The sequence below is a fragment of the Halichondria panicea genome, chromosome 13 (genome assembly GCF_963675165.1).
Source record: "Halichondria panicea chromosome 13, odHalPani1.1, whole genome shotgun sequence".
NCBI lineage: Eukaryota > Metazoa > Porifera > Demospongiae > Suberitida > Halichondriidae > Halichondria > Halichondria panicea.
In genome coordinates, this window is record NC_087389.1 from 30,714 (window position 1) to 57,778 (window position 27,065).

The window sequence follows — 27,065 nt, forward strand, 5'->3', positions numbered from 1 at the left end:
TCGATACCAGGCCGCATGAAAAACCTGTTGAGGGGGCTGGAGTCGAGGCTATGTTGGTGTAATAGGGTAGGAGTGGTTTATATCAATTCTCATGACTTTTTTGCCAAGTCCAATTTATCATTATACAAACAACCAAATAAAATTCTAAAAGAAAGTGTTCGGTCTTTTGGCAACAAATGTCGACTTGAAGTGAGACTTCATGACGCGATGTGGCAAAGGGAATCGTATCTTTGAGTTCTACAAAGGAGAGGAAGAATGTATCATGCAGACTGTCATACAGAAGGGGGTGGATACTTACATGGAGATGCTTCACATGCACTCTCCTACACTTGGAGGCAGGGATGACAGCTACCTTCATGATCTGAATAGAAGAAGATCTAGCTCTGTGCCTAGCTGCCATGTCACGATCTATACAGATAGTTATACAGTGTGTGGGCGAGGTTATATAGTGTGTGTGTGTGTGGGCGAGGTTATATAGTGTGTGTGTGTGTGGGTGGGTTATATAGTGTGTGTGTGTGTGGGTGGGTTATATAGTGTGTGTGTGTACCACCTCATCACTCTATTCTCAGCACTATTGCTCAGAGCAGTTGGACACGAGTTATAATCACTGGTGGTCAATAGTAGGAGCACACTTACAGCAAAGAGTGACTGCTCCAGCAATGGTCATATCACGATACTCCCTGTACATGTTGTGGGTGCCACTCCTTGAATCATAGCGAAGCCATATCCCTACATTCTTGATCTTGGATGGGCTCTTATCCAGTACCTATGAGAAATAACAACGAATAATATTGTGGCAGCTAATTAGTTCGGACCTGCACGTAAATAGCTCAGGTCAGAGTGGAGTAGCTGATGTATTGTTCTAAACCTCTCTAGTAGGTACACAACCATGGGAAGGAGGTCAGTACAAGGCAAGGAAGGTTACTACACACACACAAGGCAAAGCAAGGAAGGCTGGTATAATACAAGTTACCTAACTTACCCGACCACAATAGCAAATCTCTCCTGTTGTCTTTTTAACTTTCTTCAGCTTCTTCATAAAGTACCAGAACCGAGACTTAGCAGACACAGCATCGGAAGCAAAAATGGTCATTCGGTAGACATCAGGCACAAGATTCTTTTCAGTAGGCACTCTCCGCCCTATCACCTTGTACTCCTTCAGCTGCACGCACACACACACAGGTGGTTAGAACAAGCACTCTTACTACATACACAGACACTTACAGCTCCTTGAGCCCTCATCTTGGCTGGTCAGAGAGAAAGGGACACGTGTAGTGCCTCCTGCGCATGTCAACTAGTCTCAGTGTGGAGAGGGTGTGGTTGTCTAGCTGATGTGCGCTAATTAGAATCTAAATATGACAGACGAAACTGAAGCGAGCCTAGGATCAGGAGGAGGTGGTAATGTCGTGGAGGAGCCACTGGATTTGGTGCGGCTGAGTTTGGATGAGAGGGTGTATGTCAAGATGAGAAATGATAGAGAGCTCAAAGGAAAGCTACATGTACGTAAGATGCCCACCATCCTCAGTTTTAAGCCGCGGGTAGTATATGAGGGTATTTAGTGTTTTCCTGCGCAGGCATATGATCAACACTTGAACATAGTCCTGGCGGAGGTGGAGGAGACAGTGACAACAGTAGAGCTAGATGAGGAGACATTTGAGGAGATCTATAAGGTACAGCCTGAGTCAGTGTGTGTGTGTACTCATATACCCTGTATTCCGTGTAGTCTACCAAGAGAACAGTCCCTATGATGTTTGTGAGAGGAGATGGTGTCATCCTGATATCACCACCACTCAGAGGATAACTATATCATGTATGAAATGTACCATTGACTTGTTCACTTTGTCTACCAATCAATTTTGTTATAAAGGGGAGGAGTTGTAACATCTGCTGGAGCAGTTACAATTGTCAGTTTGTCATTATAAAATTATATGTAATACATACTGTTTGTATCTGAAGGAAAATTAACATTATAATTTATGAGCAATAAAGAGACTGGATGAATGGGACTGAGTTGTTGCTAATCCCCCACATCATCGTCTTTGTCTCCAACCAGCCACATGAGCCAAAAACCAAGAGTCAGTAATCCAGTTCCTAGTAGGTCCCCTAGAGCAGTCAGGAAGGGTATGGCAATATTGTCAGGATCATAACCCCAGCTCCATATCTTGTGCACTCCCCAGTCAGCAATGAGCAGCAGCAGCACTACCTAAGAGAGAGAGTGTGGTAGGGGACTAGCCACATACACACACACATACCCGTATGAGAGCACTACCTAAGAGAGAGGGTGTGGTAGGGGACTAGCCACACACACACATACCTGTATGAGAGCACTACCTAAGAAAGAGGGTGTGGTAGGGGACTAGCCACACACACACATACCCGTATGAGAGCACTACCTAAGAGAGAGGGTGTGGTAGGGGACTAGCCACACACACACATACCTGTATGAGAGCACAGACCATGTAGCCCACTACAAAGAGATAAGACTGCGTTGTGTGCCCAGCTCCTACTAGTTGGATGACTGATAAGAACACAATAGATCCAGGTATCACCAGGCTTATGAGTATGCGTGCAGTGCGAGCGTGAATATCTAATAAAGGGAAGAATAAAACAACTGAATATGCTGTATCAAGAGTAGATATGAGTTACTCTAAGTTGGCAGTATAGACTGAATAGGGCGTGTGTGGGCAGCTGAATAGGCAACTGAATATAAGGAGTAGTGGAAACACTCACTCTGCTTAGAGAAGAATGAGCTACAAGGTCCTTTGTATTGGAGGTCAGAGGTCAGAGGTTGACCAGGAGAGTGAGCAGTTTGATGTAGTGATGTTGATATGCGACTAGCTTGCACAGCCGCTAGGTTACCGCCCACACCTGTGTGTGTGTGTGTGTGTGGGAGGGTACAGCGAGTGTGTGTGTGTGTGGAGGGGGGTACCATTGATGATGGGAGAATACACTGCAATGCCCTTCCATTTATTGACTGCAAAGGACAGGACCCATCCACCAGAACTGCACATGCACACAGGAGTCACACTCACACACTGTTATGAGTGTACATACCTACTAATTAACATGGCCACAATCACAGGAACCCAGCCAATGAAAAGAACAGCTCTGGTTGAAGTGTTCCGATAAGCAAATGCCATCCACAATGGTATCAGGACTATTAGCCCCACCAATATACAACTAGAAGCAGTTATGACGGAACCTGTATTATAATATAAAGTCAATTCTATCTCATACAAAACATGATTACCTTGTTCCAATGTGACATTGATAGATGAGCTCAATGCAGAGTCTGTAGTAGCTGCAGAGATAGTATGGTCTCCCAAGTCATACAGTCCCCTGGCTAGTAATGAGAGCAGGCCGAGAGTGACCAGATCTCCAAGAGCTGCTGCTATTGGAGTGGCTACATTGTCTGGGTTGATACTCAGACTGTGTGATAGTATAATAACCAGTATCATGATGGAGCCTAATATGACACTAGCCACTGAGGCAGCACCCATTGCAGAGGCTCCTAACATCAACTGATGGGCTACTTCCAAGTCTCTTCCCAACACTAGAGAGAACACTGTAGCCAGTCCTGCCACTACCAGAGCTTGTGCCTAGAGGGGGGGGAGGGTCAGGTGTATTGTGTTCACTAGGGAAGCTGTTATCATACCTGAATGAGAGCGAGATTGCCCCAACCTAGTTTGAAGCGATTTGCCCAAGAGTCCAGTTGACCTAAGTTAGCCTATTAGAGGGAATATTTGATTGCTAGTGTGTGGTGTGTGGGTGGTGTGTGGTGTGTGGGTGATGTGTGTAGGAGTCAACGTACAGCAGTGGATAGTCTTGAGGCTAACGTCATTTCAAGGTTTCCTTTGAGACCCAGCAAAGCAGGCACTAAAATAAAGATCTCATTCACCTCTTGATACACAGTCCAGTGCTGCACAAGAGTTCACAGTAAAATAGTGTTTATAGATATGGAGTGTTGTCCTACCTGGACAGCATCTAGTAGGAGACCAGCAGCCATCATACCAAACCCAGCGATGACAAATGGAATACCCACTTGTAGTAGTACAGTACAGAGTTTCTCAGGCTTTGTCCCTGGGTTAGTGTGTTCCTCAGGTCCTAGCTCAGAGATGCCGCTGTCCTCTCCCTCGCTCATAATAGTCACTCTCTCCACTTCTTCTTCACTCAACACACTATCTGATGACTCCTCCGTCATAGTGCGTCTCCTTACTCGCAGTTTCTTAGACATGAGAATAACACAACATTAACTCTACGTACTTTGTCTCTAGCTAGATTGCTTCTAAATATTGCCCATTTATTTTGCGTACGTATGACCAGACAGACCACGCCCACCATATCCTCCGATAACAGCCCTTGCGCAGGTTTATACAACCACTCTCTCTCATCATATCAGCCGGCTAACTCGGTGACCTCCTCTGACTTGCAGGCTACCTCTACCAGACTCCAAACACTCCTCAAGGTGAATACTCTTGCATGCATGTTACATTGCCGCTAGTATAGAGCTAGGAAATCTACCTAACCATATATAACTAGCTAATAGTGCACACCTGTCCAAATAATACCTTTTACTGCATTTATAAATAATCAGCATTTATAATTGCAGTATATTATTATACTGCAATTTCCATAGCAATTCTTGTGTGCAGTATATCCGTCTCTATACTTGTTGCCCTATTATTATATTGTTTGTATTGCTGCAGATGAGTTTCGTTAAGCCAGATGCTGCCAAGTTGCAGACTCTGAAGGATATTGCCGAGAAGATGCGTATCCACTCTGTCAACATGACTCAAGCCTCGGGCTCTGGGTAAGCATAGTGTCCTCCAACCCAACACATGCCCACTAGATACTGTACACACACACACACACACAGACACCCGACATCAAGTGCCTCTGCTGCTGAGATCATGTCCTGTCTCTTCTTCGATGAGATGAGATATTCAAGTAAGGGAAGTGGTGGCCCTTGCTAGCATATTGCTTCCTGTGCATTCCTCGGGTGTTGTGTGAATGCTCTGTTCCCTTTGTGTGCAGTTGAAGCCCCCAAGCACTATGCTGCTGACCGGTTCATCCTCTCTAAGGTATCCCACTCATTTGTCTATACTCACTCCACTGATTGCTTGCTTTGTAGGGACATGCTTGCCCCATACTGTATGCTGCTTGGTGTGAGGCTGGACTGCTCTCCAAGGAACACCTGCTCACTCTGCGTAAGGTGGACTCCATTCTTGAGGGTCATCCCACTCCTGTAAGCACACCATCATGCTATGTAGCCCTCACACAATATCTCTATAATACATGCAGCGTCAGAACTACATCGATGTAGCCACTGGGTCGCTTGGTCAAGGTGTGAGCGTGGCTGCTGGAATGGCCTATTGTGGCAAGTACTTGGACAAGGCTAGGTAAGATCTGCTCTTATACTAGTAACAGGATTACCCTCTGCTGTTTGTAGCTATCGCACATACTGTGTGACAGGAGACGGGGAAACAGCTGAGGGAAGTATTTGGGAGGCAGCAGCTTTTGCTAGCTACTACAAGTTGGACAACCTTGTTCTGATTGTGGATGTGAATCGTCTTGGTCAGTCTCAGCCTGCTTCTCTAGAGCATGATGTGGAGACCTACAGGAAGAGGTTTGATGCATTTGGATGGAATGCAATCATTGTGGATGGTCATGATGTGGAGAAAGTGTTAGAGGCCTTCCACAATGCCAAGCTCTGTAAGGACAAACCCACCTGCCTTGTGGCCAAGACCTACAAGGGTAAGCTACCTCTGTGTGTGTGTATCAGGTGTTACTGTGTACACAGGGCGTGGATTCCCTAATGTTGAGGACCTAGAGAACTGGCATGGTAAAGCACTCGGAGACCAAGCTGCTACTGCTATTGCTGCTTGTGAGGGACGTATTGTTAACAAGGGACCTCACGGAGTCAGCCCCAAACCAATTGCTGATGATGCTCCTAAGTTTGACATCCCTACCATCAAATTGAGTACTCCTCCCAACTACAAGCTAGGAGACAAGGTACAGAGCATGCCCTGCATGTGTGCTATACTTATACTGACACTGTGTGTATAGGTGGCCACACGTAAGGTGTATGGTGATGCTCTAGTCAAGCTAGGGCAAAGCTTTGAGAGAGTGATTGCTTTGGATGGAGACACGAAGAACTCAACCTTCTCCCTCACTTACAAGAAAGCATTCAATGATCGCTATGTCGAGTGTTTCATTGCAGAACAGAATATTTGTGGAGTTGGTATTGGACTGGCGTGCAGGGATCGCAACGTTGTCTTCTGCTCAACCTTTGCTGCCTTCTTTACCCGTGCCTTTGATCAGATCCGAATGGGAGCCATTTCTCAGACACAGGTCAACTTTGTTGGCTCACATGCTGGTTGTTCTATTGGTAAGTAGCGTCACTATAATATTGTGTGCATGTACCTTTCCAATAATGTGTTTAGGTTGTGATGACAATCCACCAATTTTAATATTTAACGAAAGCAAAGGCCATGTATTGTTATTTTCTAGAATTCAGCTATTTTAGTAGCCATCTCTTTGAGGGATCGTCAATTATTATGTTCGGAATATAATTTCAATAGCTCTCACAACATGTGTACTTTGACCCCTGGGCAGGTGAGGATGGACCTTCTCAGATGGCACTGGAGGACTTTGCAATGTTCCGCACTATTCCTGGTGCTGCGTGCTTCTATCCATCAGATGCTGTCTCTTGTGAGAGAGCTATTGAACTAGCTGCCAACTACAAGGGTCTGACCTTCACACGAACATCACGACCTGCCACTCCAGTGATCTACAGCAATGAGGAAGTCTTTGAGATTGGGAAAGGAAAGGTTTGTTAATGCTCCTTTCCCCCTCTACATTGCCTGATTCATGTGTGTGTGTGTGTGTGTGTGTGTGTGTAGGTTGTACGTCAGTCTCCCATGGACAAGGTGACAGTAGTGGGGGCTGGAGTTACACTGGAGGAAGCTATGAAAGCTGCTGATACACTCAAGGCTGAGGGTGTGAACATCCGTGTGGTGGACCCATTCACTCTCAAGCCTATTGACAAGGAGCTCCTCACCTCATGTGCTAAAGCCACTGGAGGGAAAGTGGTGGTGGTGGAGGACCACTATGCTCAAGGTAGGAGTGTGTGTATGGTAGGGCCACTCCCTCCCTTGACTAGCTAACTATGTGTGTGTATGGTAAGCCCACTCTCTCCCTCTCATAGTGTGTGTATGGTAGGCCCACTCTCTCCCTCTCATAGTGTGTGTATGGTAGGCCCACTCTCTCCCTCTCATAGTGTGTGTATGGTAGGTCCACTCCCTCCCTCTCATAGTGAGTGTGTGTATGGTAGGTCCACTCCCTCCCTTGACTAGCTAACTATGTGTGTGTGTTTGTCCAGGTGGTCTTGGAGAGGCTGTGGCTGGTGCTCTGAGCGAGGAGAGTGGAGTAGTGGTCAAGCGTCTCTTTGTGACTGGCATCCCTCGCAGTGGACCAGGGGCCAAGCTCATGGAAATCTATGGGATCTCGGCCAGCCACATTGTAACAGCTGTCAAGAGCCTCATTTAAACAAGAGACTGAACTGAACATTGGACAGTTGTAATAATTTAGAGCTGGAACATTGTTAGCAGTATAATTATAGCAGTAGATTATAGCTAGTGAAATGATTATTAATAAATTTTTGTCAAAAAAATGTAATTAATGAGCTAGCCGCGTCTTTCAACCAAGTAAACATAAGTTTCGTCATTGATTAAACTGTTCTATATTAATTTGATGACCCTTTACCAGACACACTAACACACAAGATGGAGATGGCTAGTGAGGAAAAGCGTTCACTTGTCCTTCCCTCTAGGAGTTTCCACAAGGCTGGATATCGGGTGGATACTCACCCAAAAGGTCAGCAGCAATGGATCACGAGACAAAGAGCATCGCAGCGAGTACAAGTGAGTGGCTAGTCATGATCAAAAGTGGACCACCTAGTATAGTGTATAGGCTGCTTTAGATGACTGGCATTCAATATCTGCTAATAGATATCATTACTAGTGATCAAACGATACAGCCTCTGTATCAAATGCATCCATTGCTACACATTTGTTGACCCGTTACTTCATTGCGTACAGTGATGGAGAGCACGAGAGGGGCAGAGTCAGTGACCAGTTGCTATAACAACGGAATACCCATTGGACGTTTTACACTGCAGATAAAGGAACACAATTAAGAAATAGTGAGTACTGCCGCGTGCTGAGTGTGACTCTTTCTCCCACCAGAACTGTGATCTGATCATGTCATGTGATAGGCCTTGTCTAGAGCTACAGAATGCATCTCTTAGTTTTGATATTGATAGCTTTTTAGTGAAGTTATGACCTCCCGAAAGTTGCTTGAATTAACATTTTCTGTGGGGGAAGTTATTATGATTACTACTAGTGAGTGGTCTAATCGTTCTCTCGCTCGTTAGGTTCGTGGGGGTCAGTTGGACTTGTTCCCAGCAAGTTGCAAGTGACACACTGAGGACAACTTGTACAGCAGATAGAATACAATCGATTTAAGAAACAGTGAGTACTGTCGCATGCAGATTGTGTGCATGTGACTCTACCCTTACCTGAACTTTGATCATTTTATCATGTGATGGATGCTTTGTGTGGAATGGTTACGGCTTTTCATGCTCTGTCCTCCCCTCCTAATTACTATAGCTCTCCACATTATTATTGTGTGGTGTTCCAGGTAGTGTTCACTGCGTGCATACAGTCACTACAGAGCCTTACCCTTTTTTCACCCATTATTCTATTCTCTTAATTCTTGGAAAATCTGCCTATTATTCTCATCCAATTATTCCCAAATATAATAATTATTATAATATCATGGTTCTCGGTGTTGAACTTGAAACATCGTTATGCAAAACTTAATCTAATGATCTTTAACAAATAAATTATTTATCAGGGCCTACTTACTTACAGAGACTAGGGTAATTTGTGGGACATAATGACCATATTGGACCGCGTGTATTATAATGCATAATTATTATGATTCTGTGTGTGTGTGTGTGTGGGTGTGTGTGTGTGTGTGTGTGTGTGTGTGTGTGTGTGTGCAGGACTGACCACCAGCCCCTAGCATCATCACGAGGGACATGTATGAAGGTGTTGGCTGAACATCCGAATTGCTGAGTCATGCATCTACCTCTCATCAATGTCTATGGATGGGATTAATGTGGTATTGATAATGCACTGAAATTATAACTGTGATATTCCTTTGCCTTGCTAGTAAATTGAACCCACTCACGGGAACTTAAAACTGATGCTGGTGAATTGAACCCACTCACGGGAACGCAAAACTATTGCTGTTTGTACATTATTGTATAATTATTATTATTGTGTTTAGTTGCTATTAACTGTTATTTTTTTTACTAGAAACGCTGCTTCGTAAAAAAAATGTATGTAGTCTCATGAATCAGCCGCCCTCCAATGTGTTGGTGGAGAGTGGACTGCCCACCTCCGCACTGCAGATACTTCACCTGCTAGGGTGCTTTACCTCAAGATAATTATAATTATACTAAGAAATAGTAAAGATCGTTAACGAATTGCCCTCATGTGTAGATTTGATGACCCTTTACAAGACAGGTTCACACACAAGATGGACTCAGCTGGCGAGGAAAAGCATTTACTTTGTGACAATTCACCCTCTTTAGTATAATAGTTGGGTGTTTTTTTTTTATGCACTGTACTCCTCTCCTCCCTCCCCCCTTGAGACTGTGTTTTTAGTGGAATAGTCGGGTTTTTTTATGCCTTGTACTTATACCAGAAATGTCAACTTCAATAATTATTAAGATTACAGTTATTATTGCTACAATTTTATACTAAACTATTGTTCTTACAAAACATTAAAGTGTTACGTTGTTCCATAATTAAAATTATAGGCCAAGGGGTTAGGGGTACAGCAGCCATTCAGTATTAGATAGTGCCAGATCAACCATCAACTTGTCCATCCATATATATATATACAGAACCATCAACCTGCATGCAGAGAGCATGAAAGACTTGCCATACAACATAGCTAGCTACTCATTTGTGTGTATGCTGTTACAGTGGCTCCTCCACACACAATCAACCTACACAGAGAGCATGAAAGATTTGCCACACAACATAGCTAGCTACTCATCTGTGTGTATGCTGTTACAGTGGCTCCTCCACACACCATCAACCTACACAGAGAGCATGAAAGACTTGCCATACAACATAGCTAGCTACTCATCTGTGTGTATGCTGTTACAGTGGCTCCTCCCACACACCATCAACCTGCACAGGGGAGCATGAAAGATTTGCCATACAACATAGCTAGCTACTTATCTGTGTGTATGCTGTTACAGTGGTTCTGCCACAACCATACAGTTATACATAGGGAGCAGAGCATAAGACATATACTGTACTCAATGGAGCTACTTATCTTTCCTGTACAGGGGGACGTCAACCTACACACAATAGAATGCATGAAAGACACTGTACATGTAGCCAGCCATACTTGTCTTGAATGTCTCCATGGCTGCTCACAAGACAATCCATGCACCTACACACATACTCAAGAGACACTAATTATATAATCACACAATGATAGTAGTGGGCGGTGAGATCTGAGCCCCGCCCCCTTCAGTACCTGCAATACATTATACAGTGATCAGGTTAGTAATCCTCCCTGGGTCCCAGAGCAGCATGGCTTGTCTGTACCTGGGGGAGAGAGGAGACAAAAGCAGTGAGAGAATGGAACACTAGTACAGTAGCTAGTAGGAGGAGCTGTGTGTGTGTGCATTGTGGCTGCAAGAGGACAAGCAAATGATGGTTACATTGAGCGCAGCAGTTCAAACAAAACCGATCATCAACAAATCTCCACAACCTTAGAAAACAAAATAATACCAACCAATTACCACCAGAACTGACAACATCACCACCATTGAGAACATTATCACCAGTAGTTTCCTTGCTCAAGGGACAGATTCAACAAAGGGCATAATAAACTAAAGGGACCCTGTGACTGTGAGTACCATTAACTGAGCACAGAAGTAATCAACCAGAATGTGTGGGATGGTTCAACAACAGTAGACTCACAGAGACAACCCCTCCTTCCTCTTGAAGCCCTTGTCGACTCCAGTTGCAACAAGCCTGACACGCAAGGCTTGTACAAGTGCTCAAGACTACTCTTCACTAATCCAGTCAAAGGCTACAGTTCCCTTGGCACACCTAGGGTTTAGTTAAAGCCTGAACTTACCAATTCCATGTGCAGTAGGCACAGAGTTAGGATCCTAAAAAAGCTGTCTATATTAGCATAAGCCAAGAAGCAGCAGTTGTCTAACTATATTATAGCTAAGCTATTTTCTAATGATCCTAGCTAACTAACTATTGGAACTGATAACGAGATCATAACACTCCCTATTATGGCAGGATCCTGTGCTGCTTTCCCTTTAGGCAGGTACTAACAGCAGAGTGCTCCCTCAATAGACTGGAGTGCCATGAGTAATCCATCATTGCACCCCAAAGGCTGGTTCGACAAGGGTTCCAAGAACAAGAAGATGCTGTCCTGCGACCCAACTGTTGAAGAACCTCCCACACACATTCTGATTGATTACTTGAGTGCTACGGCCACCCCCCCTCCCCCCAGGGTTCAAGGCCATGCAGGTAATAGACTCTTAGCCACGCGTATACTAACAGTAAATAAACATAAAAAGCGTTGTCGACACGAGTTTAGCCATGCATACATGTATTTAACGTGCGCTTTGCTGGCAAGTATGTATCTATTAAGCTGCATGACCTACACACCTCACAGTCAAGAAGGGGCCACCACACTTAAAACACTAGGAATACAAGAGCAAAATAATCACCAACCAAAAACCTTCCATTCTCAACAAACAGCGCGTAAACCCGATACACTCGAAGGAAGGCCAGAATGAACAATCTAGTTGCTACAACACATACAACAAGCTAGCTACAAACAAGACAAACATGCAGAGCTAGGGTTTCAACTTACAATAGCTCTTGCAGTGCAGTCGGATCTATCCTTCCATGGCTGGAGAATCCTCGCGCTGCTCCGCTGGAAAGCTCGCAATGGTTCTGCAACACAGTGGAAGGCTTGCGATGGTTCTGCAACACAGTGGAAGGCTTTGCGATGGTTCTGCAACACAGTGGAAGGCTTTGCGATGGTTCTGCAACACAGTGGAAGGCTCGCGATGGTTCTGCAACACAGTGAAAGGCTCGCGATGGTTCTGCAACACAGTGGAAGGCTCGCGATGGTTCTGCAACACAGTGGAAGGCTTTGCGATGGTTCTGCAAAAAATCAAGTCAATATAGCAATCAGTAAAACATGACCAAAATAATAGACAGCAAACAATGCTACAATGCTCCACAAGGCTTCCTAGCCTAACATTCCTGCAAACATGCGAGCTACAAGCAAAGGAACTCACCTCTTCCAGCTAGACACTTGCTTCTTCTTCAAACTTCAAAGGAACTGAGCTTCTGGAACTGGATCTGGGAATATTCCAGACCATTGACGTCAGAGTCTCCAAGGAGATGCCATGGAGACCGACAGTTCCCACCGATAGTCAGTAGTCTACTCCTGCGGTCCTCTATCGGATAGAAGACCGCAGGAGTACTAGCTACAAGGTGTTGCGAGTATTGTGGGTAGATTGCAAAATCTGTCCCAGACACCGCAAGTGTACTAATACACATGCGCAGTGGACCACCTGCCTGTAGTGTATTATTATAGCGATTGTCATGCACTCCTGATAGAACATTTACTGTATCTCCTGATAGTCATTACCAGTGATAGCCTCTGTAAAAAAATTAATGCATCCATTGCTACACATTAATTTTGTTGACTCGTTACTTCATTGCATACAGTGATGGAGAACACGAGAGAGGCAAAGTCAGTGACCCGTTGCTATAACAACAGATGCCGAAGGAGTTACAAAGTGACACTGAGGAATATAAGGACGACCCATTGGACGTATTGCACTACTGCAGATGAAGAAAACAATCCTATAAATGTGTGTACCACTGCGTGCTGGCCCCTATAAATGTGTGTACCACCGCATGCTGGCCCTTTATCTTGCTATATAGAATGAATGATCTTAGTTATAGTTTTTAGTGACCTCCCGAATGTCAATTGTTCGTTTTAACACACCATTTGAAAGGCCTCTCTCTAACCTTTCAGAAAATCTTAATGTTATTGAACCATCGCAACTAAAGTTATGGCTGTTCAAAAGATATGTTCTGGTTGCCAGGCAACTAGATTCATCAGCCCCCTAAAAAGTAGTTTGGGGTGTGGCCTAAATTAATGAGCCACACCCATTATATATCAGGAAATGGTCTATACTTAATGATTACACCTACCCAAAGCCACCTGAAAAGTCTTCATGGCTATAGCAATTTTGTCAAAACAGGCCCAAAAATAGACTTTGATTTTAATACATAATTATACTGACTGATTACAGCTCGTCTTTCAAAGATTGATTCATATCGATGTTTAGAAACGCATGTGTATTAAGTTACAGAATGTGTAATTAGAATGTGATAGTTCATTCAGCAATGTCCAGTTGTAGTGCCTTGTACAGGAACATGATTTGTTTGGCAGCCTGCATTAATATCATTAATAAGTGATAAGTAAACTACATTGCTCACGTTGGTAGCTCTCTCCTTAGCGTCTCCGTTGTCATGGTGACCATGTACTGAGTCCACCTTGAACACAACATTGGCCCCACATTCTCTCAGTCTCCTGACATAAGCAACCACTCCACTGAAGGGGATCACTTCATCATTCCTGGAGGCCCTCACGTACACAGCAGGGTAGTCCTGTGTGTGGGAGGTGGTGTGTGGGGGGGGGACTCTTTCAGCTGTCATAACTTAAATTTCGTGGATCCAATTTCAACGATTTTCTGATTTTCTGAAAGCTTATAAAGAGACCTTTCAAATTGTGTCATCAAAGTTCGTATTAGAACGATAAAAGTATTTACCAATTTGGCGATACCATGGATAATATATAGCCCATGGTCTAAAGCCTAAAAATGACAAATTATGGCCCCAACCAAATTTTGGATTGAAACACATCATTTGAAAGGTATATTTCTAAGCTTTCAGAAAATCATAACATTTTTGACATTGGACCAACGGTACTCTAGTTATGGCTGTTGAAAGATGTTCATGGGAGGGGGGGGGGGAGACTGGAGTGTGTGCTTACTTGAGGCCGTAGTGTAGAGTAGGGACAAATAGAAGCAATATGCTCTCTCTCAGATCTTGTACCACTGTGTGTGTGTGTGTGTGTGTGTGTGTGTGCGTGCGTGCGTGCGTGCGTGCGTGCGTGTGCGTTGACATGTGGGGTGTGTGTGTGTGTGTGTGTGTGTGTGTGTGTGTGTGTGTGTGTGACATGTGGGGTGTGTGTGGGGAGGGGAGATCAACTCACTGTGGGTATCCACCAAACTCTAGTTTATCCTTACACGCCAGGTAGTTACTCAAGTCAGAGAGAGCGTGACACAGGTTCACTAATGGGACCTGAAAAAATTAACTAGTTATAACTGGACAGCTATACCACTTCTGTGTATATCTGACACCTTGAGAATAGCAGCTTGGAGAAGGTGTGGCCAGAGGTTCGAGAACATCCCCACAGGTAGTGCCCCAGCGCTCTCGCCCACCAAAGCAGTGAGTCTAGGCTGGCTTATATCACACTGCACACTAGCCACACAGGCAGCCAAGTCCTAGTATCAGGGAGGTGCAATGGCACAATTATAGTATTCAATATTAGGGCGACAACAAAAAAATAATTACAAAAACTATGTACAATAATTTGTTTTGTATAGCAAATAATTATTTTATTGAGTGACTCACTTGAAAGGTCTTGTGTTTATTGTGTGCCATACCACTATGGTACCAGCCACGCCCCCTTTCCCCGCCCCCTCGTGTGTGGGCGTATGCCATGACCCACCCTCTCTCCAGTAGGGGAAGCCCCTCAGCCTGCCAACCAATGGGCACACACTCGCCATAGCAACCTGCAATCGTAATACTGAGGAGATATTCTATAGCCTGGAGCACATACAGTGACGCGCGTGGAATCTATTGCAGTAGAATAATTTTTTCACAGTTTTAATTTTCGGATGATGCTCTACAATTGAACCACTACACGGTATGTTAACAATAAGACATGGACCCACCATAGACATGGACTAACACTGGGTTTAGGTTGCTGCCTTTGAGAGCTCCTCTCTGGTAACACAGTGTCAGTGGGACTTGTGTACCATCCTGAGGGGTGGTGCAGTGTGTGTGTGGAGTGGGTGGTGCAGTGTGTGTGGAGTGGGTGGTGCAGTGTGTGTGTGTGGAGGGGGTGGGCAGTGTGTGGGCTTACTGTGCTGACAGCTTCTCTTCTCTCAATGCAGTAACGATCATTTGATGGTGAGATCATGTGTACACTGGCTGTCTGTGTTCCCTTGTCCCCTGTGGGGGGTGGTCCTGCTATGTGTGTAGCTGTGGGGGGTGCTGTGGGTGAGGAGAACAAGACAGGCCATTCGGAACAGTTGTAGTGACCCCCACCACCTTTGACCTCAGTGAACTGGTCTCCAACCTGCAGGACCAACAATGACAATAATATAGCTCAAATGAGCGCTCACTAAAATCTGCTTGTGTTCTGGATAGAGGGCGGCCACTATTGGAGCACCCTCCTTCAAGCAATAGAGTAGCAATCCACCGCTATATAACTCGAGGTCAAGTAGCACAGTCTGTAGAACAAGATGAGCACTAGCTAGCATACTCTGACCACATAGCTCATATTCTTTTAGAGAACTTCAGTCTCATCATATATATATATATACATAGGCATGTCAAGGGCTACTCTTATTATTGTGACATTACATAGGCGCTACAAATGCATATAAATAATGTTAGACACTGTTTTAAGTGTCTAGGGAGTGATGTACTACAAGTCATGGACACGTACAAAACAATGTCATTGGTGCGCAATTGTTGGACATCAACCTACGTAGTAGTGCCATCACTACGTTCGGTTGGGCTTCTAAGTCATGCAGAAACGTCCTTATAAGGCAGGGTTTCATACAGGATTTTTTGCTAGGGGGGGGAAACCTGCCAACCTTTGGTTGGCAGGTTTCGGTCGGCACAACGTAGGGGGATCCGGGGGCATCCTCCCCTGGGAAAATTTGAAAAAACGGTGCTTTGTGGTGCATTCTGGTAGATTTTAGTGGGCATTTGCTGGTGTTTACTACTCTCACCTGTAAAAACCACTTTACACCTAACTAATGACATCATAAGTTGGGGAATTGTCAGGGGGGGAAACTTTGTCTAGGGGGGGAAATCTCGGGGTTCCCCTACCTCTGTATGAAACCCTGTAAGGTCATTGTGTTTGGACATTTGGTAATGTATGTAAGGAGGAGGCTCACCCCCTGTGGTGGTTGGTAGTAGTGTGTCCAGGAGCTTGGTTGATGGCTAGCAGCAATCATCACCTTGACACAGTGTGTGAAGGAGGGCTGGTGATATGTGGAGGAGGGCGGGTGATATGTGGCGGAGGTACCTTGTAATAACAGCCACTGGGAGCATTGGTGAGGATGTAGAATATATCATTATGACCATGCTCCATGTAGTACTCCACTCCCTCTTCTCTTGGCCGCACAAGCAGCGGCTCACATGATCCAGTCTGGGCATCTAGTGTCCTCATGACATGCACCTATAGTAGAGTACAGTATATCAGGAGTGCCCCACTCAGTGTGTGTGTGTGAGTGTGTGTGTGGGGGGGTGTGTGTGGGGGTGTGTGTGTGTGTGTGGGGGGGTGGGTGTGTGGGTGTGTACCACCTCAGAGTCTGTTCTTGTGTTAGAGTTGATGGTGACAAATTGACCATCTCTTGTCAGCGCCACATCTAGAGTGGAGCTGTAGGGGTTAATAGAGTATACAGAGAGTGAGGGGTTAAACCACTTGCCTTGCTAATGTCTCCTCATACAATAACTTGTGCTGTGTCGTGTGTTTAGTGTATAGCCACGCTTGGAATGGACGACCATTACTGGCACACTTGGTGTAGACTGCAACACTAGAGCTCAAGGGAACTACAAGAGCACAGTCAGTGTAAGCATAGAGAGAGTAGTAACTCTATCTATGGTGTAAAGAGAGGTGATAATGAGAGCAGCTCACTGAAGGAGAATGCCTGGGGTACATGATGCCTGGAGAGGAGGGGGTAGGCTGTCTCGTGATGGACACTGGGAGGACATCTCTCACTGGCTGCAAGTATCTCTCTGTATAACCTCCACTGAAACACTGCAGAGCTCCTCCTCAGTAGTCCTTTCATAGCTATCGTACCAGAGGTCGTTAATTCAAACCATTAAGATCTTGATTATTTTAGTAGCTTATCAATTTGACGATCTTTACCATTAGTTTACAAAAGAATGGTTGTTTCAAGGTCTAACATGAGCAGTCCTGACAAGGAGAGGTCTCCCTTCAAGACTCTATTAGTAGTGGCTGTCGTGTTTTTATCCTCTGCCTTCTCTCTGGCTGTATTGTTCCGCAGCTTTCCTCCACTAGATGAGTAAGTGTTCACATACTGTGTCCATCCCTCGACTAGCTATTGTACCCCAGGTATGACTGGGAGAGAGTGAGACTGCCATTGACATTGGATGATGCTAAAGATCTTGGAGAACTGTTCTCAAGGCTGAAGGAGACACACTACACAACTGTCCTCTGTACAGTCGCTGTCACTTATATATTGTATCCTCACCACATTGTACCCCTAGCTTCACACTAGTATCTGTTACGTCCTTAATGCCACTCAGTCTACAAACATTTGCTATTCCCGGCAGTATCTCTCTGACTATATTGTCTGGCTACTTGTTTCCTTTTCCTGTGGCCCTACTGCTTGTGTGTACAGTGAGTGGCCCTACTGATCTAATGCATATCTCCCATACCTTGTCCAGTGCTCAGCTACTGGGGCCACCTTCTGTTACCTCCTCTCCTCTTTGCTGGGTGAGGGCCTACTACTCAAGTACTGTACCAATAGAATCACCACGTGGAGGACACAGGTGTCTGACCACCAACATGACATGCTCTGGTATATACTATTCCTACGCATCACACCGTTCCTGCCCAACTGGTTTATCAACCTTGCAGCCCCGTTAGTGGGTGTTCGACTAGCACCCTTCTATTGGGGTACATTCCTTGGTAAGTAACTACCCTCACACACTACACACCACACACTACACACACCACCCCCTCACTACACACACAGGTGTGGCTCCACCCTCCTTCTTGTTCATACGAGCTGGGACTGCATTATATGAACTAACCACAACCACTGGACACATGTCATGGAGCTCTCTAGGTCTCCTCTGTCTAATGGCCATCATCTCATTAGCTCCAGTGCTAGCTAGGAGGTGCCTTAAGAAAAAACTATTCTAGCCTCTTATTTAATATCATTCATTTTCAATTCTGTTTATATAATAAAATGACATGTTTGTGGAGTATACTATAGTTATTCAGTTACTGTTAGAGATGTCTTGATGATGAAGGAGTGGTGTTGACAGGAGCTATTACGAGGAGCTAGCCAAGCAGGATAATAACGCAGCTCATATAATCCAGCATCTCCAGGGACCTGCATGGTTGCGGTGATTATAATTAGTTGGATACCACACTACAGTAATGACTCACTCTGAGTTGTTGTGTTCCATCGGTCATGCCTTGTTCATTAATCACCTCCGAGAGACGGTAACTACCAAACTTTGTGAACACACCTACACAACACATAGTGTATATAATTAGCTAATGGAGGCATAGAACATTACAGATTCTGTCATTCTTTGATGCTCTAGAAAGTGACCAAGTGATAGTAGTGGTTCCATTTACTGGTAGAGTGTGTGGGTGGACAGAGAGGCGTGAGGAGGTGTAGGCATCACGAGGCAATCTGTAGTAGCTAATGGAGTGAGAGGACACCGTGTTGAGAGCCACCTGCATAATTATAGGGGATAGAGTACCCCCACACACACACACACCCACGCACACACACCCACACACACACACACCCACGCACACACATACATACCTTGAGAGAGTATGGGACTCCTAACTCTAGATCAACCATTGCATACACTCTAACAGAACTGCCATAATTCTCTCTCCTCAACAGCTCTTGTTCTCCTCTATGGTACCTCTGCAACAATGACAGTGCTAGTAGCTACACGCATCACATGAGGTGCTGGGGGTACCTTAGCATAATAGGCAGCAGACATTAGAGCAGCAGGACTTAACAAGATCTCTTCAGTCTCAATACCGTAGGGACATGCTCGGAACATCAACACACCTTCATCATTCTGAAGGGTACTATTAATAAACATGAGGTGCATGCATATTATTGACTCACATAGAAGAGAGCAGCTTCAGTCCTCCTTAAAGAATGAACATCATCTGCTGTCATGTACAAGACCAACTCTTCACTCCAATCAATCTCGCGCTGTTCCCTGGTTACCAACTGTAGAGGGGGGTTCCCCTACAAGCAGAGCAATATCATGGGTAATAACGCCCACACCACAGCCTCACTTGCTCCACTCTTATAGAGGCAGACCCACTATCACACACACACACCACCCTCAAGTGTAGTGGTTGGGGTAGAGAGAAGTGAGCTCTCTGTCTGTCCTCGCCATTCACAGCCAGATCCCCTGAACACACACACATTCACTAGCACACACACATACACACACACACGTACCTGCAACTGCAATGGCTGCTCGCAATGAAAGTACGAGATCTGATCTTTGCACAACAGGAAAGCAACATTTTTCAATAAACTCTCGACTTCCGTTCACTGCTATCCAATTACTATCACATCTGTTCCATTGACCACCTACACATGTACACAAAAGCGGACTCTGAAGTTAGCTGTCAAAACATACTACATAATAGATATGCTGGCCCTTCAAAGTTAGCTCCACAGCTTTTGTTGAGAGGCCAGCTATGTTATCAGTATGGGACACTATTCCATAAACTGCTCTCACCTTTGCTCTTGTACTCAGTGTACATGTCTCTGACAAGGATGTCTGTTGGACTGCTATTGCTGACCATGAATGTTGTAGTGAACAGGTTGTTCCACTTCCCTGCATGCACACATACAACTTATACACAGTGAAGTACGTACATATATCAACCACCCACCATTGGCCATTCTGAGCAGACTGGAGTTGACTGTTACACACTCCATTTGAGTGAGAGAGATAGGAAACTCCCTGCATGTGTACATGTGGCAGTACAATGTACTAAGTATACTACACACAACCAGCACTGTTATAATGATGGTGTACTCTCACGGGTCATTCTTGTGTGTGGTGTAGTTGTTCCTCCTGCCCAGAGAATGGTCTACTCCTGGCTCAAGTACAGGCCCTCTCATCATGTCCTCTGACACTGGATAATCAACCTACAGTCATGCATCATTACAATATCCAGTGATAAATCATAATTATTTGAACGGCCATAACTTGAGTTCTGTTGGTCCAATAAACGTTAATTTATGAGAAAGGCCTTTCATATGATGTGCTAAAATCAAAAGTTTTATATTTTCAACAAAATATACCATGGGGCCATGCATAATTTATAGTCCATAATAAATAGCACATGGTCCTTTCCTGAAAAAAGGAAATTATGGACCGTTCCAAATTTTTTTACATTTGAACATACAATCAGAAAGAACTCTTTTTAAGCCTTCAGAAAATCATTAAATTTGGACCATCAAAACTCTAGTTACAGAGCCAATGTTAACTCTAGTGCTATCAAAATGAGTGCATGCAATAATTATCATGAGTATAACGTGTGTAGAGAGAGAGCACCTTAGCTACTGGGGGAGTGGGGTCAGATAGCGTCTCTATAGAGCCAGGTTTGAACTTCTCTCCAGAGAGAACCAGTTGCAGTCTCTTGACTAGAGCGCTCTTGTAACCAGCTGCTTTGAGAGACACAGTGATGGCTGTATACACGTGGAGGAGGTAGGTAATCACATTAATATAGTAACTATATAAGGAGACTCACATTTGGCCACTGTTTTGGCTGACTGTAGACTGACACTTAGAGCCCATCCATTGTCACTACATTTCCTGATTATGTCACTGTTCTGAGACTAAAAAATCCAAAAGACACATTTTTCTCACTCTCAAAGTTCCAGGAACAAAACTAAAGATTGACATCAAATAATTACCTTACATTCTTGTAGTTGACAAAAAGAGAATTCTTTGTAGACGAGAGGCTGCTCTCTTGAATAGCCCACAATCACATACACCACTCCCTGGGCTGAGAGCCCGACCTGAGGCATAATATACATGCAGCTATAGCTAGTATGCAGTGTCAGTAATATTACCTGCCCCCATTCACAGGCCTGGCTGACTGGGTCCAGAATATCCACTGACAACCAAATCTCCTGAGCATCCAGTAACTGCACAGAGACGAATAATGCCGTTTGCCCAGAATGTTTGAAGTGCATGGTGGCTTATTTTCCACAAATTTTCCTTTTTTATTGGGCCTAAGAGGTATTACCAACCACCACCATGCACCAACCAATGTGCGTGGACACATCATTGAACATGCACGATACTATTAAACTCACCAGTGTGTTCATGTATAGGTAGTAGCCGACATAGGTGTAGTTAGTGTGCTGCTTGGGAGTATGCCATCCCTGCCTGCAGCCTGGCACTCTCCACACAAGACCTCTGCTCTTGACTGGAACCTCACAGCAGGTCAACACATACTTGTTCTCCCGCACAAACTTCAGCTCTCCATAATGGTAGATACAACTGCACGCTATAAATGCACATAATAATTGTCATCAATTTCAACAGTACCTTTCTCTTACGTGAGTTCTCCTGAGCTCTAAACCTCTCACAGCACTGAACACAAACGGCATTAAACAAAGAAATCTTCTTTTTCCGAGCTGGAAAGGACCTCACTCGAGGTTTTGGAATAAGCTCATAGTCAGGAGAGTCTTCTGGTAGCATCTGTAGAAGAGCATGCAGTGCATGCTAACAGTCTATAAGAATAGCTCACCATGTCTTCATAACTGAGAGTTCTCCTGGAGCTGCTGCGATGCCAGGGGGAGAAGCTGCTGCTGCTCTCCAGGGATATCACTCTGTTCTCCAATGACTGCATCACAAACAAAGTATGCAACTAACATTACATGCAGTAACCTCACAATCAGTCTTCTTTCAATCCTGCTCATCAAACTAGTCATGAGGATCTCAAGATGTCTGGTCTGCTGTTGCTGCTCCATTTTGCAGCTCTTCTGTGAGAATCCAGACCCATGCACTAAACTTGTATTTTCACTGGGTTTTGGTGTCCTCGAATCCAAGCCGCTTTGAACAAGCGACTTTGATTCGAGGAAATGATTGCGTGGTTAATTCCAATAATAGCCGCGGCCACTTCGTCATAGGGTGTTATATTTTTCCATGATGGCTGAGGGCCTCAAAACAACTTCTATCTTAGACTTGCGTCCTGGTGTCAAAAATGTGACATGTTCTTTCATCGTGATTGACAAGGGTTAGTAGTGACAAGGGATAGTAATGGAGGGGTGGTGGGATTGGGCCCATCTAATTATCAGTATTTCTCTCTTGTAGGTACGACCAGTCAGACCAAGGATGGGAGTGTAGTGAGAAAGTGTAGAGTGGCCGATGCATCTGGATCCATTCTGTTCTCCCTCTGGAACGAGCAAGCTGCCGCCATTGAAGAAGGGGACATACTGAGACTTATCAAAGGGTACACATCTTACTAGTACATGTATGTGTGTGTGATAGTGTGTGTGTATATACATATACAGATATGCCTCGCAGTGGAAAGGCTCTATGGTGCTCTACAGTGGCAAATATGGGATATTGGAAAAGATAGGAGAGTAAGAAATGGCTCCTGTACTGAGTGTGTGTGTGAGCTATATTCTCTGCAGGTTTACAATGGTTTACAGTGAGGAGCCAGACATGAGTAACAGCAGTCTTGACTTTGGGCAGGCCCTCCCTGGACAAAGAGTCAGAGCTGATGATCGATTGCCCCTCCCAAACAGGAATGGCAGTAACAGCACACAACGATCAGAGCCCTTCTACTCAGACACACACTCTCCCCACAGAACACACAATCACAAGGAACAATATACTTCCTCACATCATCACAGACCCTCCACTAGCTACAGCTAGTAGGGTCTATAATTATTATAATTTTATGGTTGTCTCAATTCACTTTTTCTTTGACCACTCAACAAATTTAAAAACACCACATACATACATACACTATGCCTAGCTTGTGTGCAGTACAATAGACCTGCGCTGACAACAGGTGATTACACAAATCAGGATAACACAAAGACAACCTTGCAGAGAGAGCATGCATGCAATTAATGACAGAACTTAATTAATAATAACACAAGTAATAATAGTCTCTGTACATAGTCAACTACATTAACAGCATTTTCCTTTCTTAGCTGGAGCTGATCCGTCCAATCGAATGTCAGGCACAGTGTTAACTTGTGGCTTGTAGATGTCATCATTCTCTTTAGCAAGAGCATCTTTAGCAATCTTTTGAAAGGCATGCTCCACGTTAATGGCCTCTTTGGCACTCGTCTCAAAATAGGGGATGTTGTTTTTAGAATCGCACCAGTTCTCAGCGCGTCTCTTAGGAACCTGTACAGGAATGGATATGTGTGTACAGGAATGGATAAGCGAGAACCATCAATAATCACCTGTCTGTTCTCTAGGTCAATCTTGTTGCCGAGTACGACAAAAGGGAAGTTCTCTGGATCTCTGGGAGAAGCTTGAATGAGGAACTCATCTCTCCATGAGTCGAGGGTTTTGAATGAGTTAGGGTTGGTGACATCAAACACTAGAACACAGCAATCAGCACCACGATAGAAGGCCACTCCTAGACTTTGAAATCTCTCCTGACCTGCAGTGTCCCATATCTGAGCAGAGGGACACAAGGTTGAGGAGTGTGTTAGGAAGAGAGTGCAGTGGGGGACTTACCTGCATTGTAACCAGTCTATCGTCCACCATCACCTCCTTGGTTAGGAAGTCAGCTCCAATGGTAGCTTTATATTGAGAGGTGAACTTCTTGTTGACATATTGATTCATTAGTGAGGTCTTTCCCACCCTACACACAGTAGATACAGTGACACACATACACACACACGGGAACAGCACACACCCACCCCACCCAAGGGATATAACCACACAGGGATATACTAGCCACACAAGTGCCGCCATCGCTTACCCACTGTCTCCCAGAATGATCACCTTCAGTAAGACCTTTCTTCGTGCAGACATCCTTAGCGTGTGTAGTGGTACAGCTATCAATAGAGACTCTTTGAAAGTATCATGAATCGACTAGCTAAAGAGGTGCCTCAGTTCTCGTGACTTTGAGTGTCACATGACAATCACATAATAAGGATTGAGTGGGTGGGTGGAGACACCACGCCCCCAGACTTAGTTCCCCGAATTTACAGCAAAATTTTGACCCCCCACGACAGTAACCACGGGTTTTTTATATTTGTACCCCCAGAACGTACAGGGTCCTATAACAGTTTCTTCTAAAGACGACCTTTCCCTACTTTCAATATGGCTACTAGTTTGCCTCACAAGAAGCTTTACCAGTTCAACCCGCGCGAGGTAGCGGAGGAGCTATGTCTGTTAGATGCAGACCTTCTGCGGAGGATCTTACACACTGAGTTAGAAGGAGGTGTGTGGATGAAGAAGGATAAGGTTCGTTGATCTATGTCTATGGTTGATCAAGCATACCAGCTGAGTGCATTAGCTAGCCAGCCTTCAGTTAGCTAGCTATGCTTGCGCTGTCAACCATACGCACAACAGAGGTTTATACACTGTAACCCCCCTCCCAGAAACATGCTCTAGCCCCTAACGTCATGGCGATGGTGGGCATGTTTAATCAACTGGCTCTCGTTATACCAACTGAGATTCTGTCAGAGACCACCTCTCATGCAAGGGCAAAGGTCATCGCTGCCTTCATACAGGTACACACACACAGACTGTTTTAATACTAGTATAGTTTCATCACTTCGATGTGTGTAACATGATTGTTTGTTTGTGTGTGTGTAGGTTGCATCCAAGTGTGCGTCTGTCCACAACTATAACTCTCTCAAGGCAGTACTGGCAGGGCTACAGTGTACACCTATCTTCAGACTTAACAAATCATGGAAGGACGTTCCCTCTAAGAGGAGAAAGTAAGTGCCACCATATTAGTACCTACAAACAATCATGTTGACACCACGACCTCTCCTTGTGTGTGCAGGCGTTTCCAGGTACTCACTCAACTAATGTCAGAGGAGCATAACTGGCTTGACTATCGCAAGGAGCTACAATCCAAGATGGCATCTAATTCTTCCTTTATTCCCTTCCTTGGAGTGTACCTATCTGATGCTGCCATGTCTCAGGAAGCTAGTTCCCTGGCTCAAAGATTTGGGAGACCACACCAAGACAGGAGGAGGAGCAGTAGTGCACTGTATGATACCTACGCCATCTTAGAGCCCATCACTATTCGACACAGACTAGAGAAACTACGCAGTCTCAACTCTGTGGAGGGCCAAGAAGGTGAGTAACCACAGGGAGAGCTACTGTTGTGGGCTGTGTGTGAATAATTTAATTAGCCTAAACCCATAGGCTGTATAATTATAAAGATATCTGGGAGTGGCTTAGTGGTTAGGGTGGTGGCTTCGTAGATCATATGATAGATAAGGCGCTGGTTCGATTCCCTCTTGGGGGACTTTTCTTCATTTCTTTACAAATCAATAAGTAATTTCCCTAACGTTTGAATGCATCACACTCCTGTCAAGTACATAATCAAGTTGGGGCGTCGCCCGGTTTCTGTGAAATCTAGCCTGCCAAAACTGTTGTGATCTTATGCTTCTGTAGCATAGATAATTCTGACACTGACATTATGCCCCATCTATCTCTCCTCTACAGAAGTGGATCATGGTGGTACTTCGTTCTCCACTCAGTCTGACAGTGATCATGAGGATGACACAGACTCATTCCATTCAGCCAAGAGCAGCTTCTCCCCTGCTAAGCCACGCCCCCTCCCCTTCCCTATACGATCACATCCTCAGACAGTCACAGAATGGGACGTCACTGAATGGCTAACACGTGCAGGGCTGCAAGATTATGCCCAAAGCTTTGTTGATAATGGTTACGAGACTGTGGAGTTGTGTGCCAACCTCACGGGGAGGGACTTGACTGGTATCGGAGTAACTAATAAGCAACATCGCAGCCTCTTACACGCCCACTCCAGGAAATTATTGGCACATGACTGCTGTCCTATTCTAGCTCAACCTATTCCTAATCCCAAGGTTGTCAAGGGCAACGACCTCTCTGGCAGCCTAGAGTGTTTAATGAATGCGGTGAATCATGACTCACATAACGATCATCTTATGAGCAAGTCATCTAGTCTACGCTCACTCGAGGCTCCACCCACTCACAAGCGTACTCTCTCTGACATGCCAGTAACTACTGCGATGCTCTCCATTGGCAAAGAGTCCCACAGAAGAATCAACTCTGATACCAGCTCTGACCATGTGCACAGTTTTACTGGACTCCCTCCCCAACTTCCTCTACACAGTCAAGCCTCCTGTCATGTCTACTCACCCAACAAGGCTGCTAAAGTTGACTCCTCACCCCTCAGAGAGACGGCTTCTACTAAACTCAAGAGCTGGCTGTCTGATCATCATCATCAGAAAGTGACGTTCCCTTTAATCAGGAAGAAGAGCAGCAAAGGGATGGTACACACATCTTCATCTCCAGTGCTAACCCATCGCCCTCGTCGCAACAGCAGTGGCACTGTCCCATCACAACTAGCAGCACACGAATCAACACACCCAAGCAACTTACTGTCAGCCTATAAGTTGCTGAGTCTAGGTTGCACGACTGGACTAGTGAGTAACACAGCACTGAGGCTGGTCATCACCAAGGCACCGCACAACACAGAGGCACAAAACTATAAACTCTCTTATCAACTGGAAACTGACTCTTAGCCAATTATTGCATTTATTATTGTGCACAAGAGTTGTTGTCCATTATAGTAATAACATTATTCATTGACTTGATAAGTAT

At 44.9% G+C, this 27,065-nt stretch overlaps 10 protein-coding genes and 2 long non-coding RNA genes across 14 annotated transcripts; 6 read left to right on the plus strand and 6 right to left on the minus strand.

The window, feature by feature from the left end:
* Positions 1-72: 72 nt before the first annotated feature.
* LOC135346248 (large ribosomal subunit protein eL20-like) lies at positions 73-1,349 on the minus strand. Its single transcript, XM_064543814.1, has 5 exons — positions 1,225-1,349; positions 983-1,162; positions 637-766; positions 299-408; positions 73-237 (listed from the first exon to the last, which is right to left on the minus strand). Exons 1-5 carry the CDS (start codon positions 1,240-1,242, stop codon positions 145-147), a joined length of 531 nt encoding a protein of 176 aa, XP_064399884.1. The 5' UTR covers positions 1,243-1,349; the 3' UTR covers positions 73-144.
* A 6-nt stretch (positions 1,350-1,355) lies between these two features.
* LOC135346249 (U6 snRNA-associated Sm-like protein LSm3) lies at positions 1,356-1,988 on the plus strand. The gene is made up of 3 exons (XM_064543815.1): positions 1,356-1,499; positions 1,575-1,670; positions 1,724-1,988. Exons 1-3 carry the CDS (start codon positions 1,356-1,358, stop codon positions 1,799-1,801), a joined length of 318 nt encoding a protein of 105 aa, XP_064399885.1. The 3' UTR covers positions 1,802-1,988.
* On the minus strand, positions 1,909-4,306 carry LOC135346240 (solute carrier family 41 member 1-like). 2 transcript variants are annotated; one of them, XM_064543804.1, is made up of 9 exons: positions 3,974-4,305; positions 3,812-3,919; positions 3,656-3,727; positions 3,251-3,599; positions 3,055-3,202; positions 2,930-3,003; positions 2,731-2,868; positions 2,439-2,587; positions 1,909-2,203 (listed from the first exon to the last, which is right to left on the minus strand). In XM_064543804.1, exons 1-9 carry the CDS (start codon positions 4,232-4,234, stop codon positions 2,018-2,020), a joined length of 1,485 nt encoding a protein of 494 aa, XP_064399874.1. In that variant the 5' UTR covers positions 4,235-4,305; the 3' UTR covers positions 1,909-2,017. The 2 variants fall into 2 exon arrangements, with proteins under 2 accessions (XP_064399874.1, XP_064399873.1); XM_064543803.1 differs by having other exon boundaries at positions 3,055-3,599; positions 3,974-4,306.
* Positions 4,301-7,685, plus strand: LOC135346236 (transketolase-like). The gene is made up of 12 exons (XM_064543798.1): positions 4,301-4,465; positions 4,707-4,810; positions 4,877-4,947; positions 5,035-5,081; positions 5,132-5,245; positions 5,302-5,399; positions 5,450-5,754; positions 5,801-6,012; positions 6,067-6,388; positions 6,616-6,830; positions 6,903-7,119; positions 7,382-7,685. The coding sequence occupies exons 1-12, from the start codon at positions 4,316-4,318 to the stop codon at positions 7,546-7,548; spliced, it is 2,022 nt and encodes a 673-aa protein (XP_064399868.1). The 5' UTR covers positions 4,301-4,315; the 3' UTR covers positions 7,549-7,685.
* A 1,340-nt stretch (positions 7,686-9,025) lies between these two features.
* On the plus strand, positions 9,026-9,864 carry LOC135346253 (uncharacterized). The gene is made up of 2 exons (XR_010398016.1): positions 9,026-9,186; positions 9,238-9,864. It is a non-coding gene; the product is annotated as an uncharacterized LOC135346253 (long non-coding RNA).
* Positions 9,778-12,957, minus strand: LOC135346252 (uncharacterized). The gene is made up of 2 exons (XR_010398015.1): positions 12,422-12,957; positions 9,778-12,284 (listed from the first exon to the last, which is right to left on the minus strand). It is a non-coding gene; the product is annotated as an uncharacterized LOC135346252 (long non-coding RNA).
* A 451-nt stretch (positions 12,958-13,408) lies between these two features.
* LOC135346239 (prolyl endopeptidase-like) lies at positions 13,409-17,329 on the minus strand. Its single transcript, XM_064543802.1, has 14 exons — positions 17,140-17,329; positions 16,931-17,054; positions 16,806-16,881; positions 16,528-16,680; positions 16,397-16,459; positions 15,614-15,721; positions 15,352-15,567; positions 15,161-15,248; positions 14,838-14,998; positions 14,564-14,707; positions 14,416-14,504; positions 14,194-14,257; positions 13,638-13,808; positions 13,409-13,591 (listed from the first exon to the last, which is right to left on the minus strand). The coding sequence occupies exons 1-14, from the start codon at positions 17,291-17,293 to the stop codon at positions 13,535-13,537; spliced, it is 1,668 nt and encodes a 555-aa protein (XP_064399872.1). The 5' UTR covers positions 17,294-17,329; the 3' UTR covers positions 13,409-13,534.
* A 15-nt stretch (positions 17,330-17,344) lies between these two features.
* Positions 17,345-18,463, plus strand: LOC135346244 (transmembrane protein 41 homolog). Its single transcript, XM_064543809.1, has 5 exons — positions 17,345-17,530; positions 17,581-17,709; positions 17,775-17,868; positions 17,916-18,159; positions 18,227-18,463. The coding sequence occupies exons 1-5, from the start codon at positions 17,391-17,393 to the stop codon at positions 18,394-18,396; spliced, it is 777 nt and encodes a 258-aa protein (XP_064399879.1). The 5' UTR covers positions 17,345-17,390; the 3' UTR covers positions 18,397-18,463.
* Positions 18,401-22,319, minus strand: LOC135346235 (uncharacterized). Of its 2 annotated transcripts, XM_064543797.1 has the most exons (19): positions 22,160-22,319; positions 22,015-22,110; positions 21,824-21,965; positions 21,578-21,771; positions 21,332-21,406; positions 21,173-21,277; positions 21,007-21,094; positions 20,811-20,944; positions 20,295-20,401; positions 20,143-20,213; positions 19,986-20,084; positions 19,700-19,834; positions 19,531-19,649; positions 19,355-19,480; positions 19,200-19,304; positions 19,037-19,144; positions 18,780-18,942; positions 18,646-18,728; positions 18,401-18,589 (listed from the first exon to the last, which is right to left on the minus strand). In XM_064543797.1, the coding sequence occupies exons 1-19, from the start codon at positions 22,235-22,237 to the stop codon at positions 18,470-18,472; spliced, it is 2,148 nt and encodes a 715-aa protein (XP_064399867.1). In that variant the 5' UTR covers positions 22,238-22,319; the 3' UTR covers positions 18,401-18,469. The 2 variants fall into 2 exon arrangements, 1 of the variants encoding a protein (XP_064399867.1); XR_010398004.1 differs by lacking the exon at positions 18,401-18,589 and having other exon boundaries at positions 18,780-18,907.
* A 61-nt stretch (positions 22,320-22,380) lies between these two features.
* On the plus strand, positions 22,381-23,201 carry LOC135346247 (SOSS complex subunit B2-like). Its single transcript, XM_064543813.1, has 4 exons — positions 22,381-22,503; positions 22,581-22,719; positions 22,781-22,852; positions 22,904-23,201. The coding sequence occupies exons 1-4, from the start codon at positions 22,413-22,415 to the stop codon at positions 23,145-23,147; spliced, it is 546 nt and encodes a 181-aa protein (XP_064399883.1). The 5' UTR covers positions 22,381-22,412; the 3' UTR covers positions 23,148-23,201.
* LOC135346245 (ras-related protein rab7-like) lies at positions 23,191-24,377 on the minus strand. The gene is made up of 4 exons (XM_064543810.1): positions 24,217-24,377; positions 23,970-24,096; positions 23,690-23,908; positions 23,191-23,630 (listed from the first exon to the last, which is right to left on the minus strand). The coding sequence occupies exons 1-4, from the start codon at positions 24,267-24,269 to the stop codon at positions 23,409-23,411; spliced, it is 621 nt and encodes a 206-aa protein (XP_064399880.1). The 5' UTR covers positions 24,270-24,377; the 3' UTR covers positions 23,191-23,408.
* Positions 24,378-24,527: 150 nt separating this feature from the next.
* LOC135346238 (uncharacterized) lies at positions 24,528-27,061 on the plus strand. Its single transcript, XM_064543801.1, has 5 exons — positions 24,528-24,704; positions 24,842-24,973; positions 25,059-25,183; positions 25,252-25,550; positions 25,923-27,061. Exons 1-5 carry the CDS (start codon positions 24,561-24,563, stop codon positions 26,984-26,986), a joined length of 1,764 nt encoding a protein of 587 aa, XP_064399871.1. The 5' UTR covers positions 24,528-24,560; the 3' UTR covers positions 26,987-27,061.
* Positions 27,062-27,065: the final 4 nt, after the last annotated feature.

Coding starts and splice junctions, on each gene's coding strand:
- LOC135346244 (XM_064543809.1), top strand. CDS start 17,391: ATGGTTGTTTCAAGGTCTAACATGAGCAGTCCTGACAAGGAGAGGTCT. Junction 17,710..17,774: donor GTCGCTGTCACTTATATATT/GTATCCTCACCA, acceptor AATGCCACTCAG/TCTACAAACATTTGCTATTC. Junction 17,869..17,915: donor CCCTACTGCTTGTGTGTACA/GTGAGTGGCCCT, acceptor TACCTTGTCCAG/TGCTCAGCTACTGGGGCCAC.
- LOC135346238 (XM_064543801.1), top strand. CDS start 24,561: ATGGCTACTAGTTTGCCTCACAAGAAGCTTTACCAGTTCAACCCGCGC. Junction 24,705..24,841: donor TGTGGATGAAGAAGGATAAG/GTTCGTTGATCT, acceptor CCCCCCTCCCAG/AAACATGCTCTAGCCCCTAA. Junction 25,184..25,251: donor GTTCCCTCTAAGAGGAGAAA/GTAAGTGCCACC, acceptor TTGTGTGTGCAG/GCGTTTCCAGGTACTCACTC.
- LOC135346239 (XM_064543802.1), bottom strand. CDS start 17,293: ATGAAAGGACTACTGAGGAGGAGCTCTGCAGTGTTTCAGTGGAGGTTA. Junction 15,249..15,351: donor GAAGAGAAGCTGTCAGCACA/GTAAGCCCACAC, acceptor ACCACCCCTCAG/GATGGTACACAAGTCCCACT. Junction 13,592..13,637: donor CTAAGGAGAGAGCTACCAAC/GTGAGCAATGTA, acceptor ATATTAATGCAG/GCTGCCAAACAAATCATGTT.
- LOC135346245 (XM_064543810.1), bottom strand. CDS start 24,269: ATGTCTGCACGAAGAAAGGTCTTACTGAAGGTGATCATTCTGGGAGAC. Junction 24,097..24,216: donor ATCATTCTGGGAGACAGTGG/GTAAGCGATGGC, acceptor TACTGTGTGTAG/GGTGGGAAAGACCTCACTAA. Junction 23,631..23,689: donor TTGACCTAGAGAACAGACAG/GTGATTATTGAT, acceptor ATTCCTGTACAG/GTTCCTAAGAGACGCGCTGA.
- LOC135346249 (XM_064543815.1), top strand. CDS start 1,356: ATGACAGACGAAACTGAAGCGAGCCTAGGATCAGGAGGAGGTGGTAAT. Junction 1,500..1,574: donor AGCTCAAAGGAAAGCTACAT/GTACGTAAGATG, acceptor TTTCCTGCGCAG/GCATATGATCAACACTTGAA. Junction 1,671..1,723: donor CATTTGAGGAGATCTATAAG/GTACAGCCTGAG, acceptor TATTCCGTGTAG/TCTACCAAGAGAACAGTCCC.
- LOC135346247 (XM_064543813.1), top strand. CDS start 22,413: ATGATGGCTGAGGGCCTCAAAACAACTTCTATCTTAGACTTGCGTCCT. Junction 22,504..22,580: donor TTTCATCGTGATTGACAAGG/GTTAGTAGTGAC, acceptor TCTCTCTTGTAG/GTACGACCAGTCAGACCAAG. Junction 22,853..22,903: donor ATATTGGAAAAGATAGGAGA/GTAAGAAATGGC, acceptor TATTCTCTGCAG/GTTTACAATGGTTTACAGTG.
- LOC135346240 (XM_064543803.1), bottom strand. CDS start 4,234: ATGTCTAAGAAACTGCGAGTAAGGAGACGCACTATGACGGAGGAGTCA. Junction 2,588..2,730: donor CTCATTCTTCTCTAAGCAGA/GTGAGTGTTTCC, acceptor TCCCTTTATTAG/ATATTCACGCTCGCACTGCA. Junction 2,204..2,438: donor TGGTCTGTGCTCTCATACAG/GTATGTGTGTGT, acceptor TCTCTCTCTTAG/GTAGTGCTGCTGCTGCTCAT.
- LOC135346235 (XM_064543797.1), bottom strand. CDS start 22,237: ATGGAGCAGCAACAGCAGACCAGACATCTTGAGATCCTCATGACTAGT. Junction 19,481..19,530: donor CCTCTATAAGAGTGGAGCAA/GTGAGGCTGTGG, acceptor CTCTGCTTGTAG/GGGAACCCCCCTCTACAGTT. Junction 18,590..18,645: donor ATGGAACACAACAACTCAGA/GTGAGTCATTAC, acceptor GCAACCATGCAG/GTCCCTGGAGATGCTGGATT.
- LOC135346248 (XM_064543814.1), bottom strand. Junction 409..636: donor TGGAGCAGTCACTCTTTGCT/GTAAGTGTGCTC, acceptor CTATCTGTATAG/ATCGTGACATGGCAGCTAGG. Junction 238..298: donor TGCATGTGAAGCATCTCCAT/GTAAGTATCCAC, acceptor TCTCCTTTGTAG/AACTCAAAGATACGATTCCC.
- LOC135346236 (XM_064543798.1), top strand. CDS start 4,316: ATGACCAGACAGACCACGCCCACCATATCCTCCGATAACAGCCCTTGC. Junction 4,811..4,876: donor ACTCAAGCCTCGGGCTCTGG/GTAAGCATAGTG, acceptor ACACACACACAG/ACACCCGACATCAAGTGCCT. Junction 7,120..7,381: donor GGAGGACCACTATGCTCAAG/GTAGGAGTGTGT, acceptor GTGTTTGTCCAG/GTGGTCTTGGAGAGGCTGTG.